The sequence below is a fragment of the Saimiri boliviensis genome, chromosome 3 (assembly GCF_048565385.1).
Source record: "Saimiri boliviensis isolate mSaiBol1 chromosome 3, mSaiBol1.pri, whole genome shotgun sequence".
Taxonomy (NCBI): Eukaryota; Metazoa; Chordata; class Mammalia; order Primates; family Cebidae; genus Saimiri; species Saimiri boliviensis.
The window spans coordinates 91,855,925-91,870,897 of record NC_133451.1 but is presented as its reverse complement, the minus strand read 5'-3'; the positions used below and the strand labels follow the sequence as shown (position 1 = coordinate 91,870,897).

The following is a 14,973-nucleotide window of genomic DNA, read 5'->3' as shown; positions in this document are numbered from 1 at the left end:
CAAGGAAATTATTATCAGGTTGTGAAGGAGAGAGATAGGTAAGTTAAATGGGGGATTCTAATGAGTGAAAATTTCCTTTGCTTTATAATTATTTGTTAAGTCATTTTTATATTATTGGCTTTTTTCTATTATTTTATATTTTTCAACGAAACAGAAAAAGAATTTAAAAAACCTTGGAGCTCACTGGGAGCAATGGGATTTGCAGCCGAAGTCCAATAGTACAGATGACGTGGTCAGAGGCTGTCAGAGTTGGGAATTACAGTAACAAAGAAGGAAAGAAAGTGATTGGAGAATAAAGCAACATGAGTGGTATTTATTCAAAGCCAGCTCATTATAGGACACAGAACTCCCTGGGTAGGAGTGGAAGCCTTCTTAACTCAGAAAGAACCTTCCAACACAAGTATCTCAAAGAAAATGAGCACCAAGGGCAAAGTAAGCAAATAATCTGTGTCTTTGTTCAGTTAGTGCTTTTCTGTGTCTTTGTATATATGGCTACAAGAAGCTTCCTTTAGGAACTCAGGAAGCAGTGACTTAGAGTTGATCAAGAGGATATGAGTAGCCCCAATGCCAGGAATTTATTCTAGGGAAATTAACCATGGATTGCCAAACTGTTTATTACGAGAGTGTTCAGTTAATATTAATATTATTTAAATGGCCAAAAGTAGAGAGATTTAAGTAACTACGCTGTAACCATAAAGTAGAATATGCATATGTTACAAATAATGTTGCAGGAGAATATGGGGAAATATTCACAGCATATTAATAAGTAGAAAATGTATATTACAAAATACTATATACAGTATATCTTATTTGGGGATACTCAAAGAATTTGCATCAAAAGCATAAAGTAAGTTATGAAATTACAGATGAATTTTTTTATCTTTAAAAACTTGATAGGCCTTAGGATTTTGAAACTTCCTATAATTAATATATACTTCATTTGAAATAAAATAAATAATATTCAAAAACATAATTCAAAATTATGTAACTATTGAAAAATAGATACTAATGTGGACAAAGACTTTGGGAAAAGCATACCAAAAGTAAGCATAGTAGTGGTAAAAGATTATAGGTTGGTTTCTTTCTACTTTCCTTCAATGTTGCTTATATTTGAAATTAAAAATATAATTTGAGGCTAGACAAAATTGGGATTATGGAATCCTAAATACTTAATTTTGTTCATGTGTCTTTGCCCAAATTCTTGCAAAGAGACCAATTTTTTATTTAATTTCTATCATACTGATAAATTTAGTAATGAAGTAAAGTCTCATTTCTCAGACTTTTTTTTTTTTTTTGAGACGGAGTTTCGCTCTTTTTACCCAGGCTGGTGTGCAATGGTGCGATCTTGGCTCACCGCAACCTCCGCTTCCTGGGCTAAGGCAATTCTCCTGCCTCAGCCTCCTGAGTAGCTGGGATTACAGGCACGTGCCACCATGCCCAGCTAATTTTTTTGTATTTTTAGTAGAGACGGGGTTTCACCATGTTGACCAGGATGGTCTCGATCTCTTGACCTCGTCATCCACCCACCTCAGCCTCCCAAAGTGCTGGGATTACAGGCGTGAGCCACCGCTCCTGGCCCATCTCAGACTTTTAATGAATTCTCTGGGATATTGTTCAAATGCAGATTTTGATTTAGTGGATTTGAGGCAGGGATTTCATCTCAAACAAATTCCCAAGTGATGTGAGTAAATGCTTGTTCGAAGACCACACTTCAAGTAGCAAAGATGCAAAACACATCTATTCTCTAGCAATTATCTAACTCAGGTAATTCAGAGCTGATTTTAAACAGTTCAGTCAATAGATTTTTACAGGCCATCTACCCTATTCAAACTCTATAAACTCTTTATAGAGTTTCCTCTCTGCTATAGAGGAGAAAAGTTGAGGAATTATACTAAGGTAAACTTTAATACACCTTTTTTTTTTTTTCAAGAAATAAAAAATGCAATGACTATAATGTAGAATTTAACTTATTTTTAATTAAAATCCCTTGTCTTTAAAATAATATCTATAAGATCCAGTCACAAACTCTTTAACTCCTTGTCATGAAATTATAGTATCAATATATTCTAAGTTTTTCTCATGATATCCTCTCTCCCACCCCCAACCCTGTAAAAATCTCTATCTCTATCTCTTTCTTCCTTTTCTTTCTCTCTTTCAGGTTATTAAATGCAAAGCAGCCATCGCCTGGGAAGCAGGCAAGCCCCTCTGCATTGAGGAGGTTGAAGTAGCTCCCCCAAAGGCTCATGAAGTTCGAATTAAGGTGCGTGGAGACTTTCCCTGGGTGGGAAGAGACAGGGCCCTAAGTGGAGACCGGGCTTCTGTCCTATGTGCTATGACTCAGAGGCTTTGGAGTTTCTAGTACAGGGAAGTTGTATTTTAGGTTCAGTTTCAGATAGACATTATCCCAAAAAGAAATAAATTATCCATTATTTTAGTTATTTTCTAATGATGGGCTTAAAATTTAATTGATCTTAACATTAATAATTTATCCTAAAAATCAGACAAAGAATTCACTTTGGATTTGAACTAGTTAAGCTTTTTTTTTTTGCTTTCCAATTGCCAATTATTTGAAAGTGTTATTAAAAGGCAGATAGAAATTTGATCTAAAAGAAGAAAGAAGAAAAGCCTGACTTGCTGCCCAGGGTCCTGGGTACCCAGAGAAAGGGACAGGAGTAGGTCACAGGGAGAAGAGACGGCACAGAATGGAGTGAGATCACTGATGGCAAGTTTGGACCATTTCCCCATTTTTCCCAAGCTGGCTAGACATATTTTCCCTGAGGACCCCACATTAAGTGTCTGTACATGAGAGTGAATGGGACATCCTCATGGACAGAATCTTGAAGAAGAGTAATATAGGTTGCATTGGTAATTAATTTAGACAATCCTTTTTTGATACTGCTCTTTCAACTGTAAAAGGTGTATCATGTCAACTTCATTTCAGCAAAATTTGAATAAGCCCTATTACCTTTTGTTTTTCCTCTCCTGGAGGCAATAAATGTCAATCCTATTTCTCTTATGATTTTCTGACAACAATAAAAGATAGAAAACAAAGATGCATTATAAGAAGATAATAATCTAACGTAGTATTTTTTATGAGTTCTTTTTTTCAAAAGGGTATTCTTTTATTGAGTTCTAGAAGTGCTATAAAGTTTCAAAATGATATCATGCCTAATATTATATGTAAAATCCAACTCAATAATTCAAGTCTGTGATTGCCTTATAGATCATTGCTACTTCTCTGTGCCATACTGATGCCACTGTTATCGATTCTAAATTTGAGGGCCTATCCTTCCCCGTGATCGTTGGCCATGAGGCTGCAGGGATTGTGGAAAGTATTGGGCCAGAAGTGACCAACTTCAAACCAGGTATTTTATTTTATTCAGATAAAATATAAACATCACAGTATTTCAGACATAATTCTTGATAGAGTCCTGGCTTGGAATGCTATAAATGATCTCTATTTACAAAGGGGGACCATCTTTTCCAAAGTAAAACTGAGACACACAATCTATCACAGTCTAGCAGCGGGACAGAATATTTGAAATCAGAACTGTCTAATAAAATCTGGGAAACATGTCAGTTTGTTTACATATAGCGCTGAGAAATTGTCCTCTGAAGCAAAGTTACAAGGTTAGCTTAAACTAAAACTTTCATGTTTAACAAATGACACTTTATAAAAGAACGAGACCATGTCCTTTGCAGAAATATGGATGAAGCTGTCAGCCATTTGCCTTAGCAAACTATTGCAGGAACAGAAAGCCAAATACTGAATGTTCTCACTTATAAGTGGGAGCTAAATAATGAGAAAACATGGACACAAATAGGGCAATGACAGACACTGGGACCTACTTAAGGATGAAGGATGGAGGGAAGGAGAGGCTCAGAAAAATAACTGTCAGGTAATATGCTTAGTACCCGGATGACAAAATTATCTGTACACCAAACCCCCGTGACACAAGTATACCTATATAACAAACCTGCACATATACCCCTAATTATAAAATTAAAGGTATATTTTTTTAAATTGTACTTTAGGTTCTGGGGGACATGTGCAGATCATGCAGGATTGTTGCATAGGTACACATATGGCAATGTGGTTTGCTGCCTCCCTCCCCCTCACCTACATCTGGCATTTTTCCCCATGTTATCCTTCCCCGACCTCCCCACCCCACTCCCCACTGTCCCTCCCTTGGCCTCCCGAAACAAACCCCAGGATGTGATGCTCCCCTCCCTGTGTCCACGTGTTCTCACTATTCAACACCCACCTATGAGTGAGAACATGCAGTGTTTGATTTTCTGTTCCTGTGTCAGTTTGCTAAGAATTATGGTTTCCAGATTTATCCCTGTCCCTACAAAGGACACAAACTCATTGTTTTTTGTGGCTGCATAGTATTCTATGGTATATATGTGCCACATTTTCCTTCTCCAGTCTATCGTTGATGGGTATTTGGGTTGGTTCGAGGTCTTTGCTATTGTAAACAGTGCCACTATGAACATATGTATGCATGTGTCTTTATAATAGAACGACTTATAATCCTTTGGGTATATACCCAGTAATGAGATTGCTGGGTCAAATGAAATTTCTATTTCTAGGTCCTTGAGGAAGCGCCACACTGCCTTCCACAATGGTTGAACTAGTTTACACTCCCACCAACAGTGTAAAAGTGTTCCTATTTCTCAACATCCTCTCCAGCATCTGTTGTCTCCAGATTTTTTAATGATCGCCATTCTTTTTTTTTTGGTGTATATATATATATATATAATTATATATATATATAATTATATATATATATAATTGCACTTTAGGTTCTGGGGTAAATGTGAAGAACATGCAGGATTGTTGCATAGGTACATACATGGCAATGTGGTTCGCTGCCTTCATCCCCATCACCTATATCAGGCATTTCTCCCCATGTTATCCCTCTCCAACTCCCTACCCTCCACTGTCCCTCTCCTAGTCCCCTCCCACAGACCTCAGTGTGTGATGCATGCCCGCCCCGTGTCCACGTGTTCTCATTGTTCAACACCTGTCTATGAGTGAGAACATGCAGTGTTTGATTTTCTGTTCTTGTGTCAGTTTGCTGAGAATGATGCTTTCCAGATTCATCCATGTCACTACAAAGGACATAAACTCATCATTTTTTATGGCTGCATAGTATTCCATGGTGTATATATGCCACATTTTCCCTGTCCAGTCTATTATCAATGGGCATTTCAGTTGGTTCCAAGTCTTTCCTATTATAAACAGCGCTGCAATGAACATTCGTGTGCATGTGTCCTTATAGTAGAACGATTTATAATCCTTTGGCTATATACCCAGTAATTGAATTGCTGGGTCAAATGAAATTTCTATTTCTAGGTCCTTGAGGAACCACCACACTGTCTTCCACAATGGTTGAACTAATTTACACTCCCATCAACAGTGTAAAAGTGTCCTTATTTCTCCACATCCACTCCAGCATCTGTTGTCTCCAGATTTTATAATGATCACCATTCTAACTGGTGTGAGATGGTATCTCAATGTAGTTTTGATTTGCATTTCTCTAATGACCAGGGATGATGAGCATTTTTTCATATGTTTGTTGGCCTCATATATGACTTCTTTTGAAGTGTCTGTTCATATCGTTCACCCACTTTTGAATGGGTTTGTTTGTTTTTTTCTTATAAATCTGTTTTAGTTCTTTGTAGATTCTAGATAAAAGTCCTTTGTCAGATGGGTAGATTGCCAAAATTTTTTCCTATTATATTGGTTGCCAATTTACTCTAATGAATATTTCTTTTGCTGTGCAGAAGCTCTGGAGTTTAATTAGTTCCCATTTGTCTATTTTGGCTTTTGTTGTCAATGCTTTTGGTGTTTTAGTCATGAAGTCCTTGCCTATGCCTATGTCCTGAATGGTTTGGCCTAGGTTTTCTTCGAGGGTTTTTGTGGTGTTAGGTCTTCTGTTTAAGTCTTTAATCCATCTGGAGTTAATTTTAGTGTAAGGTGTCAGGAAGGGGTCCAGTTTCTGCTTTCTGCACATGGGTAGCCAGTTTTCCCAACACCACTTATTAAACAGGGAATCCTTTTCTCATTGCTTTTTTTTTGTCAGGTTTGTCAAAGATCAGGTGGTTGTAGATGTGTGGTGTTGGCTCCGAGGCCTCTGTTCTGTTCCATTGTTCTATATCTCTGTTTTGGTACCAGTACCCTGCTGTTTTGATTACTGTAGCTTGTAAGCTTGTAGTATAGTTTGAAATCAGGTAGTGTGATGCCTCTGGCTTTGTTTTTTTGCTTAGGATTTTCTTGGCTATGCGAGCTCTCCTTTGGTTTCATATGAAGTTTAAGGTGGTTTTTTCCAGTTCTGTGAATAAGGTCATTGGTTGCTTGATGGTCATAGTGTTGCATCTATAAATTACTTTAGGCAGTATGGCCATTTTCACAATATTGACTCTTCCTAAGCATGAGCATGGAATGTTTCTCCATCTGTTTGCGTCCTCTCTTTTTTCCTTGAGCAGTGGTTTGTAGATCTCCTTGAAGAGGTCCTTTACATCCTTTGTTAGTTGTATTCCTAGGTATTTTATTCTGTTTGTAGCAATTGTGAATGGGAGTTTGCTCGTGATCTGGCTCTCTGTTAGTTTGTTATTGGTGTATAAAAATGCTTGTTATTTTTGCACATTGATTTTGTATCCTGAGACTTTGCTTAAGTTGCTTATCAGTTTAAGGAGATTTTGGGCCAAGATGATAGGGTCTTATAAATATACAATCATGTCATCTGCAAATAGAGACAATTTGACTTCCTCTTTTCCTGATTGAATACACTTTATTTTATTATATTTTTTCCTTGCCTAATTGCTCTGGCCAGAACTTCCAATACTATATTGAATAGGAGTGGTGAGAGAGGGCACCCTTGTCTAGTGCCAGATTTCAAAGGAAATGCTTCCAGTTTTTGCCCAGTCAGTATGATATCGGCTGTAGGTTTGTCATAAATAGCTTTTATTATTTTGAGATATGTTCCTACAATACCTAGTTTATTGAGAATTTTTAGAATAAAGGGCTGTTGAATTTTGGTGAAGGCCTTCTCTGCATCTTTTGAGATAATCATGTGGTTTTTGTCTTTATTTCTGTTTATGTGGTAGATAACATTTATAGACTTGCATATGTTGAACCAGCCTTGCATCCCTGGCATGAAGACTACGTGATTGTGATGAATAAGCTTCTTGATGTGCTGTTGCAATCAGTTTCCCAGTATTTTATTGAAGATTTTTGCATCTATGTTCATCATGGATATTGGCGTGAAGTTTTCTTTTCTTGTTGAGTCTCTGCCAGGTTTTGGTATCAAGATGATGTTGGTCTCATAAAATGATTTGGGAAGGATTCCCTCTTTCTGTATTGTTTGGAATAGTTTCAGAAGGAATGGTACCAACTCCTCTTTGTATGTCTGGTGGAATTCAGCTGTGAAACCGTCTGAACCTGGACTTCTTTTGGTGGGTAGGCTATTAATTGCTGCCTCATCTTCAGCCCTTGTTATTGGTCTATTCAAGGTTTCAACTTCTTCCTGGTTTAGGCTCAGGAGGGTGCAAGTGTCCAGGAATTTATCCATTTCTTCCAGCTTTATTGGTTTGTGTGCTTAGAGTTGTTTGCAGTAATCTCTGATTGTAATTTGTGGATTAAGTGGTGATATCCCCTTTATCGTTTTTTATTGCATCTATTTGATTCTTCTCCCTTTTCATTTTTATTAATCTGGATAGTGGTCTATTTTGTTGATCTTTCCAAAAACCAGCTCCTGTATTTATTTATTTTTGAAGGGTTTTTTGTGTCTCTGTTTCCTTCAGTTTTGCTCTGATCTTAGTTATTTCTTGTCTTCTAGCTTTTGAGTTTTTTTTATCTTGCTCCTCTAGCTCTTTCAATTTTGATGATAGGGTGTTGATTTTAGATCTTTCCTCCCTTCTAATGTGGGCATTTATTGCTATAAATTTCCCTCTAGACACTGCTTTAAATGTGTCCCAGAGATTCTGGTACGTTGTGTCTTCATTCTCACTGGTTTCAAATAACACCTTTATTTCTACCTTCATTTCGTTGTTTATCCAGTCAACATTCAGGAGTCAGTTGTTCAGTTTCCATGAAGTTGTGCGGTTCTGAGTCAGTTTCTTAATTCTGAGTTCTAATTTGATTGCCCTGTGGTCTGAGAGACTGTTTGTTATGATTTCTATTCTTTTCCATTTGCTGAGGGGTGCTTTCCTTCCAATTGTGTGGTCAATTTTAGAGTAGGTGCCATGTGGTGCTGAGAAGAATGTATATTCTGTGGGTTTGGGGTGGAGATTTCTGTGATGTCTATTAGGTCCACTTGGTCCAGATCTGAGTTCAAGTCCTCGATATCCTTGTTAATTTTCTGTCTTGTTGATCTGTCTAATATTGACAGCGGAGTGTTAGAGTCTCCCACTATTATTGTGTGGGAGTCTACATCTCTTTGTAGGTCATTAAGAGCTTGCTTTATGTACCTGGGTGCTCCTGTATTGGGCATGTATATATTTAGGATCGTTAGTTCTTCTTGATGCATTGATCCTTTTACCATTATATAATGCCCTTCTTTGTCTCTTCTGATCTTTGTTGGTTTAAAGTCTATTTTATCAGAGAGTAGGATTGCAACTCCTGCTTTGTTTTTTTTTCTCTCCATTTGCTTGATAAATCTTCCTCCATCACTTTATTTTGAGCTTATTTGTGTCCTTGCACGTGAGATGTGTTTCCTGAATACAGCACACCAATAATTTTTGACTTTTTATCCAATTTGCCAGTCCATGTCTTTTGATTAGGGCATTGACACATTTTCTTCATTTTGTTGATGATCTTTACCATTTGGTACGTTTTTGAAGTAGCTGGTACTGGTTTTTCCTTTCCTTGTTTAGTGCTGCTTTCAGGAGCTCTTGTAAGGCAGGCCTAGTGGTGACAAAGTCTCTCAGCAATTGCTTGACCATAAAGGATTGCCTTGGGATTGCTCTTCTTGAGGAATATCTTTGTGATGTTTTCTGTATTTCTTGGACTCGAATGTTGCCCTGCCTTGGTAGGTTGGGGAAGTTCTCCTGGATAATATCCTGAAGAGTGTTTTTCAGCTCGCATTCGTTCTCTCCGTCACATTCACATACACCTATCAAATGTAGATTAGGTCTTTTCACATAATCCTGTATTTCTTAGAGGCTTCGTTTATTTCTTTTCACTCTGTTTTCTCTGTTCCTGCCTTCTCATTTTATTTCATTGAGTTGATCTTCAATCTCTGATATCCTTTCTTCTGCTTGGTCCATTTGGCTATTGAAACTTGTGTATGCTTCACGAAGTTCTTGTGCTGTGTTTTTCAGCTCCATTGAGTTGTTTACATTCTTCTCTAAGCTGTTTATTCTAGTTAGCATCTCATCTAACCTTTTTTCTAGGTTCTTAGTTTCTTTGAATTGGGTTAGCACATGTTCTTTTAGCTCTGAGAAGTTTGTTATTACCCACCTTCTGAAGTCTGTTTCTGTCAATTCATCAGATTCATTCTCCATCCATCTTTGATCCCTAGCTGGTGAGGAATTGTTATCCCTTTGAGGAGGAGAGGTGTTCTGGTTTTTGGTGTTTTCATCATTTTTGCACTGGTTTCTTCCCATCTTAGCGGCTTTATCTACCTGTGGTCTTTGTAGTTGGTGACTTTCAGATGGGGTCTCTTCATGGACATCCTTTTTGTTGATGTTGAAGCTATTTCTTTCTGCTTCTTAGCTTTCCTTCTAACAGTCAGGCCCCTCTGCTGCAGGAGTGCTGGACATCCACTTTGGACCCTGCTCACCTGGGGATCACCTACAGGAGCTGCAGAACAGCAGGTTACTGCTGGTTTCTTCCTCTTACACTCATTCCAGAAGGGTACACACACACACACACACACACACACACCCCCCAGTTGTCAGCCTGAGCTCTCCTTTATGAGGTGTCTCTTTGGGTATATGCAGGTTAGGGAGCTACTTGAGGAGACAGTCTGTCCCTTATAGGAGCTCAAGTGCTGTGCTGGGAGCTCTGTTGTTTCATGCAGAGCTGCCGGGCAGGTACCTTTAAGTTTGCTGCACTGAACTCATTACCACTTATTTTCCCAGGTGCTCTGTCCTAGGAAAGTTGGCTTTATTTATACATTTCTGTCATGGTGCTGCATTTTTTTCATAGATACCCTGCCCTGCATGGAGTAATCTAATCACAGTGTGTCAGTAGAGGTGTTGCTGAGCTGCCTGAGGCTCTGCCCAGCTGCTGTGTGAACTGCCTTGGTAGTGGTGGTTGGCCTTCCCTTTACTGAGCTAGACTGTCCTGGGTCCAGCTGAGCTTGCTGCTAGACTCTCAATCCAGTGTTTCAGATTACTTGTTTTGTAGGGGTGGTACCTGCTGAGCCAGATTGCCTGGCTTCCTGTCTCCACCCCTTCCCTTTCAGTTGAATGGATGGCTGTCTCTCCCAGGCATTCCAGGCACCAGTCAAAATGACCACCAGGACCTGTGTGAGTTTCTGTGTGCTGGCTAGGCACCAGTTGAAACTGCCACACTGAAAACTCATGGTGTGTTTTGGCCTGGGAATCTCCTGGTCTGTGGGCAGTAAAAACTTGTTTGGAAATGCGGTGACCACTCACCCGCTGCACTGTTCTCACTGGGAACTGCACTCCAGAGCTGTTCCTATTTGGCCATCTTGGATCTTGAATCGGTGTTGTTTCTCTTAGGACAACGTCTCTTGGGTTTCATCAGACAGAAAAAGAAAAAAGAAATAAAAAAGACAAAGTCTTGTTCTGTCACCCAGGCTGGAGTGCAATGGCACAATCTCAGCTCACTGCAACCTCCATCTTCTGGTTTCAAGCAATTCTCCTGACTCAGCCTCCCAAGTAGCTGGAACTACAGACACACGCCACCACACCTGGCTTTTGTTATTTTAGAAGAGATAGGGTTTTACCATGTTGGCCAAGCTCGTCTTGAACTCCTGACCTCCAGTGATACACCCACCTTGGCCTCCCAAAATGCCGGGATTACAGGTGTGAGCTACTGTGCCAGGCCTTTTTATTATTATTATTTTTTGAGACAGAGTCTCACTCTGTTGCCCAGGCTGGAGTGCTGTGGCACAGTCTTGAACTCCACCACCTGAATTCATGGGATACTTGTGCCTTAGCCTCTGTAGTAGCTGGGATTACAGCTGTGAGCCACCACACCCAGTTAATTTTTGTATTTTTAGTAGAGACAGGGTTTCACCATATTGGCTGCCCCATTTGGCCTCCCAAAGCACTGGGATTACAAGTATGAGCCACTGCATCTTCTATAAAATAAAAGGTTTTTAATGACATGTTATAACAACTTCTATATAAAACAGTAAACTATTTTATTATTAACAGCAAACTAAAGAATGAGGACTTAAAGGTAGCTTAATTGAGAAATACATATGCCAATGTTAGCTGAAGTGTCTTTTTGGAAGTTTGCAAGATAAAACTAATACCTAAATGAAGCACCCTAATAGCTGAAATTATTTACTCCGTATTTTACAACAGGTCCTCCAGATACTGGAATATGGGCTATGTAATCCTCATTTGTCAGGCCAGATGAACGATGCCAGTCTTTTCTCTTTTAATGAGAATGCTCCAAACTTAGAGGTATATTAGTATCTTTCCATTCCAAAAAAGATTGCACAAAAAAAATGCTTCCCAAAATTTTGTGTCAATGAAGGAATCTGGCCAATATAATCCCCTTAGTTCCAGTTCTGTTACTTACCGGTTATGTGATCTTGGCCAGTTATGTCACTTTTCTGTGATTCAGTTCAGATTTCTGTTTTCTATAGTGTGAGTAAAAATAGGCCTCATCTCAAAGAGTTCTTCTGAGGATTAAGTTCTGAAATAATACATACAAATAGTTATAATGGTGTGTGGTATGTATTAAATGTTGAACAAATGTGAATTAACATCATTAGACCTCAGGCATGAAAGAAGCCACTATTAAATTGGAATTTAGTAAAAAGTGGAAAAACGTGGACTTTGAGAGTGAATCCAAATGGTGAAATATGGTAATGATACAAAGTTTATACCTAGCCTATAATTGTTCTCTTATTTTATTACATAAGGATGTTATGTTTCATATGCAATGTTTGGAAATGCAATAAACAATAGTCATGATGTAGAGAGTTGCAATGACAGCAAAGTCCCAGAGTTCTGTGTCTGATGATATCAACACAGATTTGTTGCTTGACTGCCCAGCAGAGTAAAAAAAAAAAATACAATAAATGCAATCCTTGGGGGAATCTGCAGTCTTGTAAGGTAATGAAATATTATAGCCACCTATATTTTCTGCTGAATATAAAATGTATACTATAAAGAAAATGTGTTTTCCATTGAATTATCTGGTAGAAGTTGTAAGTAACATCTTAGGCACCATCCAACATATGGCCTTTCTTTCTAGGTGACAAAGTAATTCCACTTTATGCACCTCGATGTAGAAAATGCAAGTTTTGTCTGAGTCCACTCACAAATCTTTGTGGAAAAATCAGGTAAGCAGTCTACACAGTTAATATAAATGCAAACGAATATTTTGGAAAGGACACTGACATTACCTTAATGGCCTTGAAGAGGTGCAAACCTTCCACCCACTAATTCTAATCCTAGGTGTGTACAAGATACTATTGCAAGTGCACACAAAGAAACATGCTAGAATGTTCATTGCAACATTGTTTATTATAGTAAGCAATTTAAAACAGAACAAATGTCCATCATAAGAGAATGAATTTTAAAACTGCTATGTCGTAGCTCAATGGACCACTATACAAAAATGAAAATGGCTAAACTTGAGCTACATGTATTAACATAAAACAATCTCACACACATAATGTTAAGGAAAAGAAGCAAGTTGCTGAAGCAAGTTGTAAGATGTCATAAAAAAATACTTTTTTTAATGGTTATACGTGTATGTAGTAAAAGTATAAATAAATTACTGAAATACTAAATGCCAAATTCAGAATAATAACTACTTCTATAGGGATGAGAGAGGGATGCAATAAGGCACAGTAAAGTAATTTAGTCCAAGGCCACATAGTTATAAGTCTTAGAGCCAGGTTTTTAACCCAGGCAGTATAGCTCCAGAATCTAAAATCTAAATCATCTTGTCATTACTTTACTGAGACTACAGAAGGATCCTTTTGTCCTTAACACTAATTGAAAGCAGTTACTTAAGAAGCTAAAACTGTACTACTCTTACATCTATTACTGTAAGATGCCTTAATTCTTTCATATATGAGGATCAAAATAATGCCTGCTTCATAGATTTGTTCTGGGTAGTCAAAGAACTAATATTTTTTTTTGCAAAGCTTTAATGAAATAATAGATTTAGACAATGGCCATAAATTCTTTCTAATAAATGTCATAAAAGAGGGATAATTAGATATTCCAAATGAAATATACACTACCACCTATAATATAGTATTACCACAAAAATATAAAACCTGAATCAGATCAAGTGTTTAGACCAAATTTACTAATTTAAGAGGGGACACAGGGACAGAGAAATATGTTCAACCAGATTACAGGAATGTGATGATCAAAATCCAGAATGAGGACAAACAATTCAATTTCTTCAACAAATAAACTGCAAGAGGAAAAAGAGAGAGAGAAGAGATCTATAATTTAAGAGACAACAAATACGTAAACCTAAAAGAATCCTTTAGAGAGACATGCTAATGTATCTACAGATGAAATAGTGGTATCTGGGATTTGCTTCAAAATATTCCAATGTTGGGGAGGGAGCAGGTATTGTGGAGGAATAATAGATGAAACTTGATTGACCATGAGTTGATGGTTACTGGAGCTGGGGCATGGATACACAGGTTTTTTTTTTTATGATATTCCTTCTACTTTTATACATGTTCAAATGTTCCATAATAAAAAAAAATTTTAAAGTTAATACACATACAGCCCTTAAAATCTTTTCTGGAACACAAAAAAACATTCAATAAAAGTTTGTTCCCTGAACTCCAGTCTGAGTGACAAAATGAGACCCTGTCACTTTACAAAAACAATTGTTGTTACCTTTAAAATACTTCCAAGAAATTATATTTTGTGAAAAGTCTTGTTGTTCCCCTAATTTTTCTGTCTTGTAAATTGTCATGACAAATATATAGTGCTCAATATATTTTGTAGGAAAATGATCAGTGTTCCATTTATTATACTTTCTCTTTTTTGATATCTCTCTTTTTAAAATTTTCTAGTAATCTTAAAAGTCCTGCTACAGATCAACAACTAATGGAAGACAAAACCAGCAGGTTTACCTGCAAAGGAAAACCAGTTTATCATTTCTTGGGAGTCAGTACATTCTCTCAGTACACTGTGGTGTCAGATATTAATCTTGTCAAAATAGATGATGATGCAAATTTAGAGAGAGTTTGTCTTCTTGGATGTGGTTTTTCAACTGGCTATGGGGCTGCAATCAACAATGCCAAGGTAAATAGTAAAACAGTTTGTGAAAAACAGCAGTTACTAGGAGGTAGGATACAGATGAACTAGAGTTAGTTATCTTCAAACATTGGCTGTGTCATATATTACCTCTGTGATTTTAGGCTAGTTATTTAATGCCTCTAGGATAATCTACTACAAATACTTATGAGGATAATAGAATCATATTATATAAGTAAAACATATGGCCCAGTAGCCTGCATATAATTGGCTCCCAGCGTATGTTCTTATGCTATACTAACATGTTAGGTTATAGATCATCCCTGATTTAAATACAGCCTGTTTAAATACATCTCCTAAAGATGAATGCTCATCCTAGGACAGCTGACTCAGTCAAAGGGCAACAAAAATGACAGAAACTCATTTTCATCTTCACACAACCACCGTCTTCTCCCTGATGCTATAGATTTCTCCCCATCAATCAGTAGTAATTCATTTCTGCTTCCCATCCTGTCCCTTTGTGGCTTCAAAGGAGGGTCTCTGGTAGCAGCCCTGATGTTGACCAGATGTGTCCTTAGAATC

The 14,973-nt window shown here is 37.7% G+C and overlaps 1 protein-coding gene across 1 annotated transcript in view; it reads left to right on the top strand.

Moving 5' to 3' along the window:
• The first annotated feature begins 326 nt into the window (after positions 1 to 326).
• ADH4 (alcohol dehydrogenase 4 (class II), pi polypeptide) overlaps positions 327 to 14,973 on the top strand; it is a 28,730-nt gene continuing 14,083 nt past the window's right edge. The window contains exons 1-5 of the mRNA XM_003929526.4: positions 327 to 432; positions 2,159 to 2,260; positions 3,224 to 3,365; positions 12,410 to 12,497; positions 14,208 to 14,439. Of these exons, the coding sequence (XP_003929575.1) occupies positions 415 to 432; positions 2,159 to 2,260; positions 3,224 to 3,365; positions 12,410 to 12,497; positions 14,208 to 14,439 (582 nt within the window). The 5' untranslated portion in view covers positions 327 to 414. The remainder of the gene's footprint in view (positions 433 to 2,158; positions 2,261 to 3,223; positions 3,366 to 12,409; positions 12,498 to 14,207; positions 14,440 to 14,973) is intronic.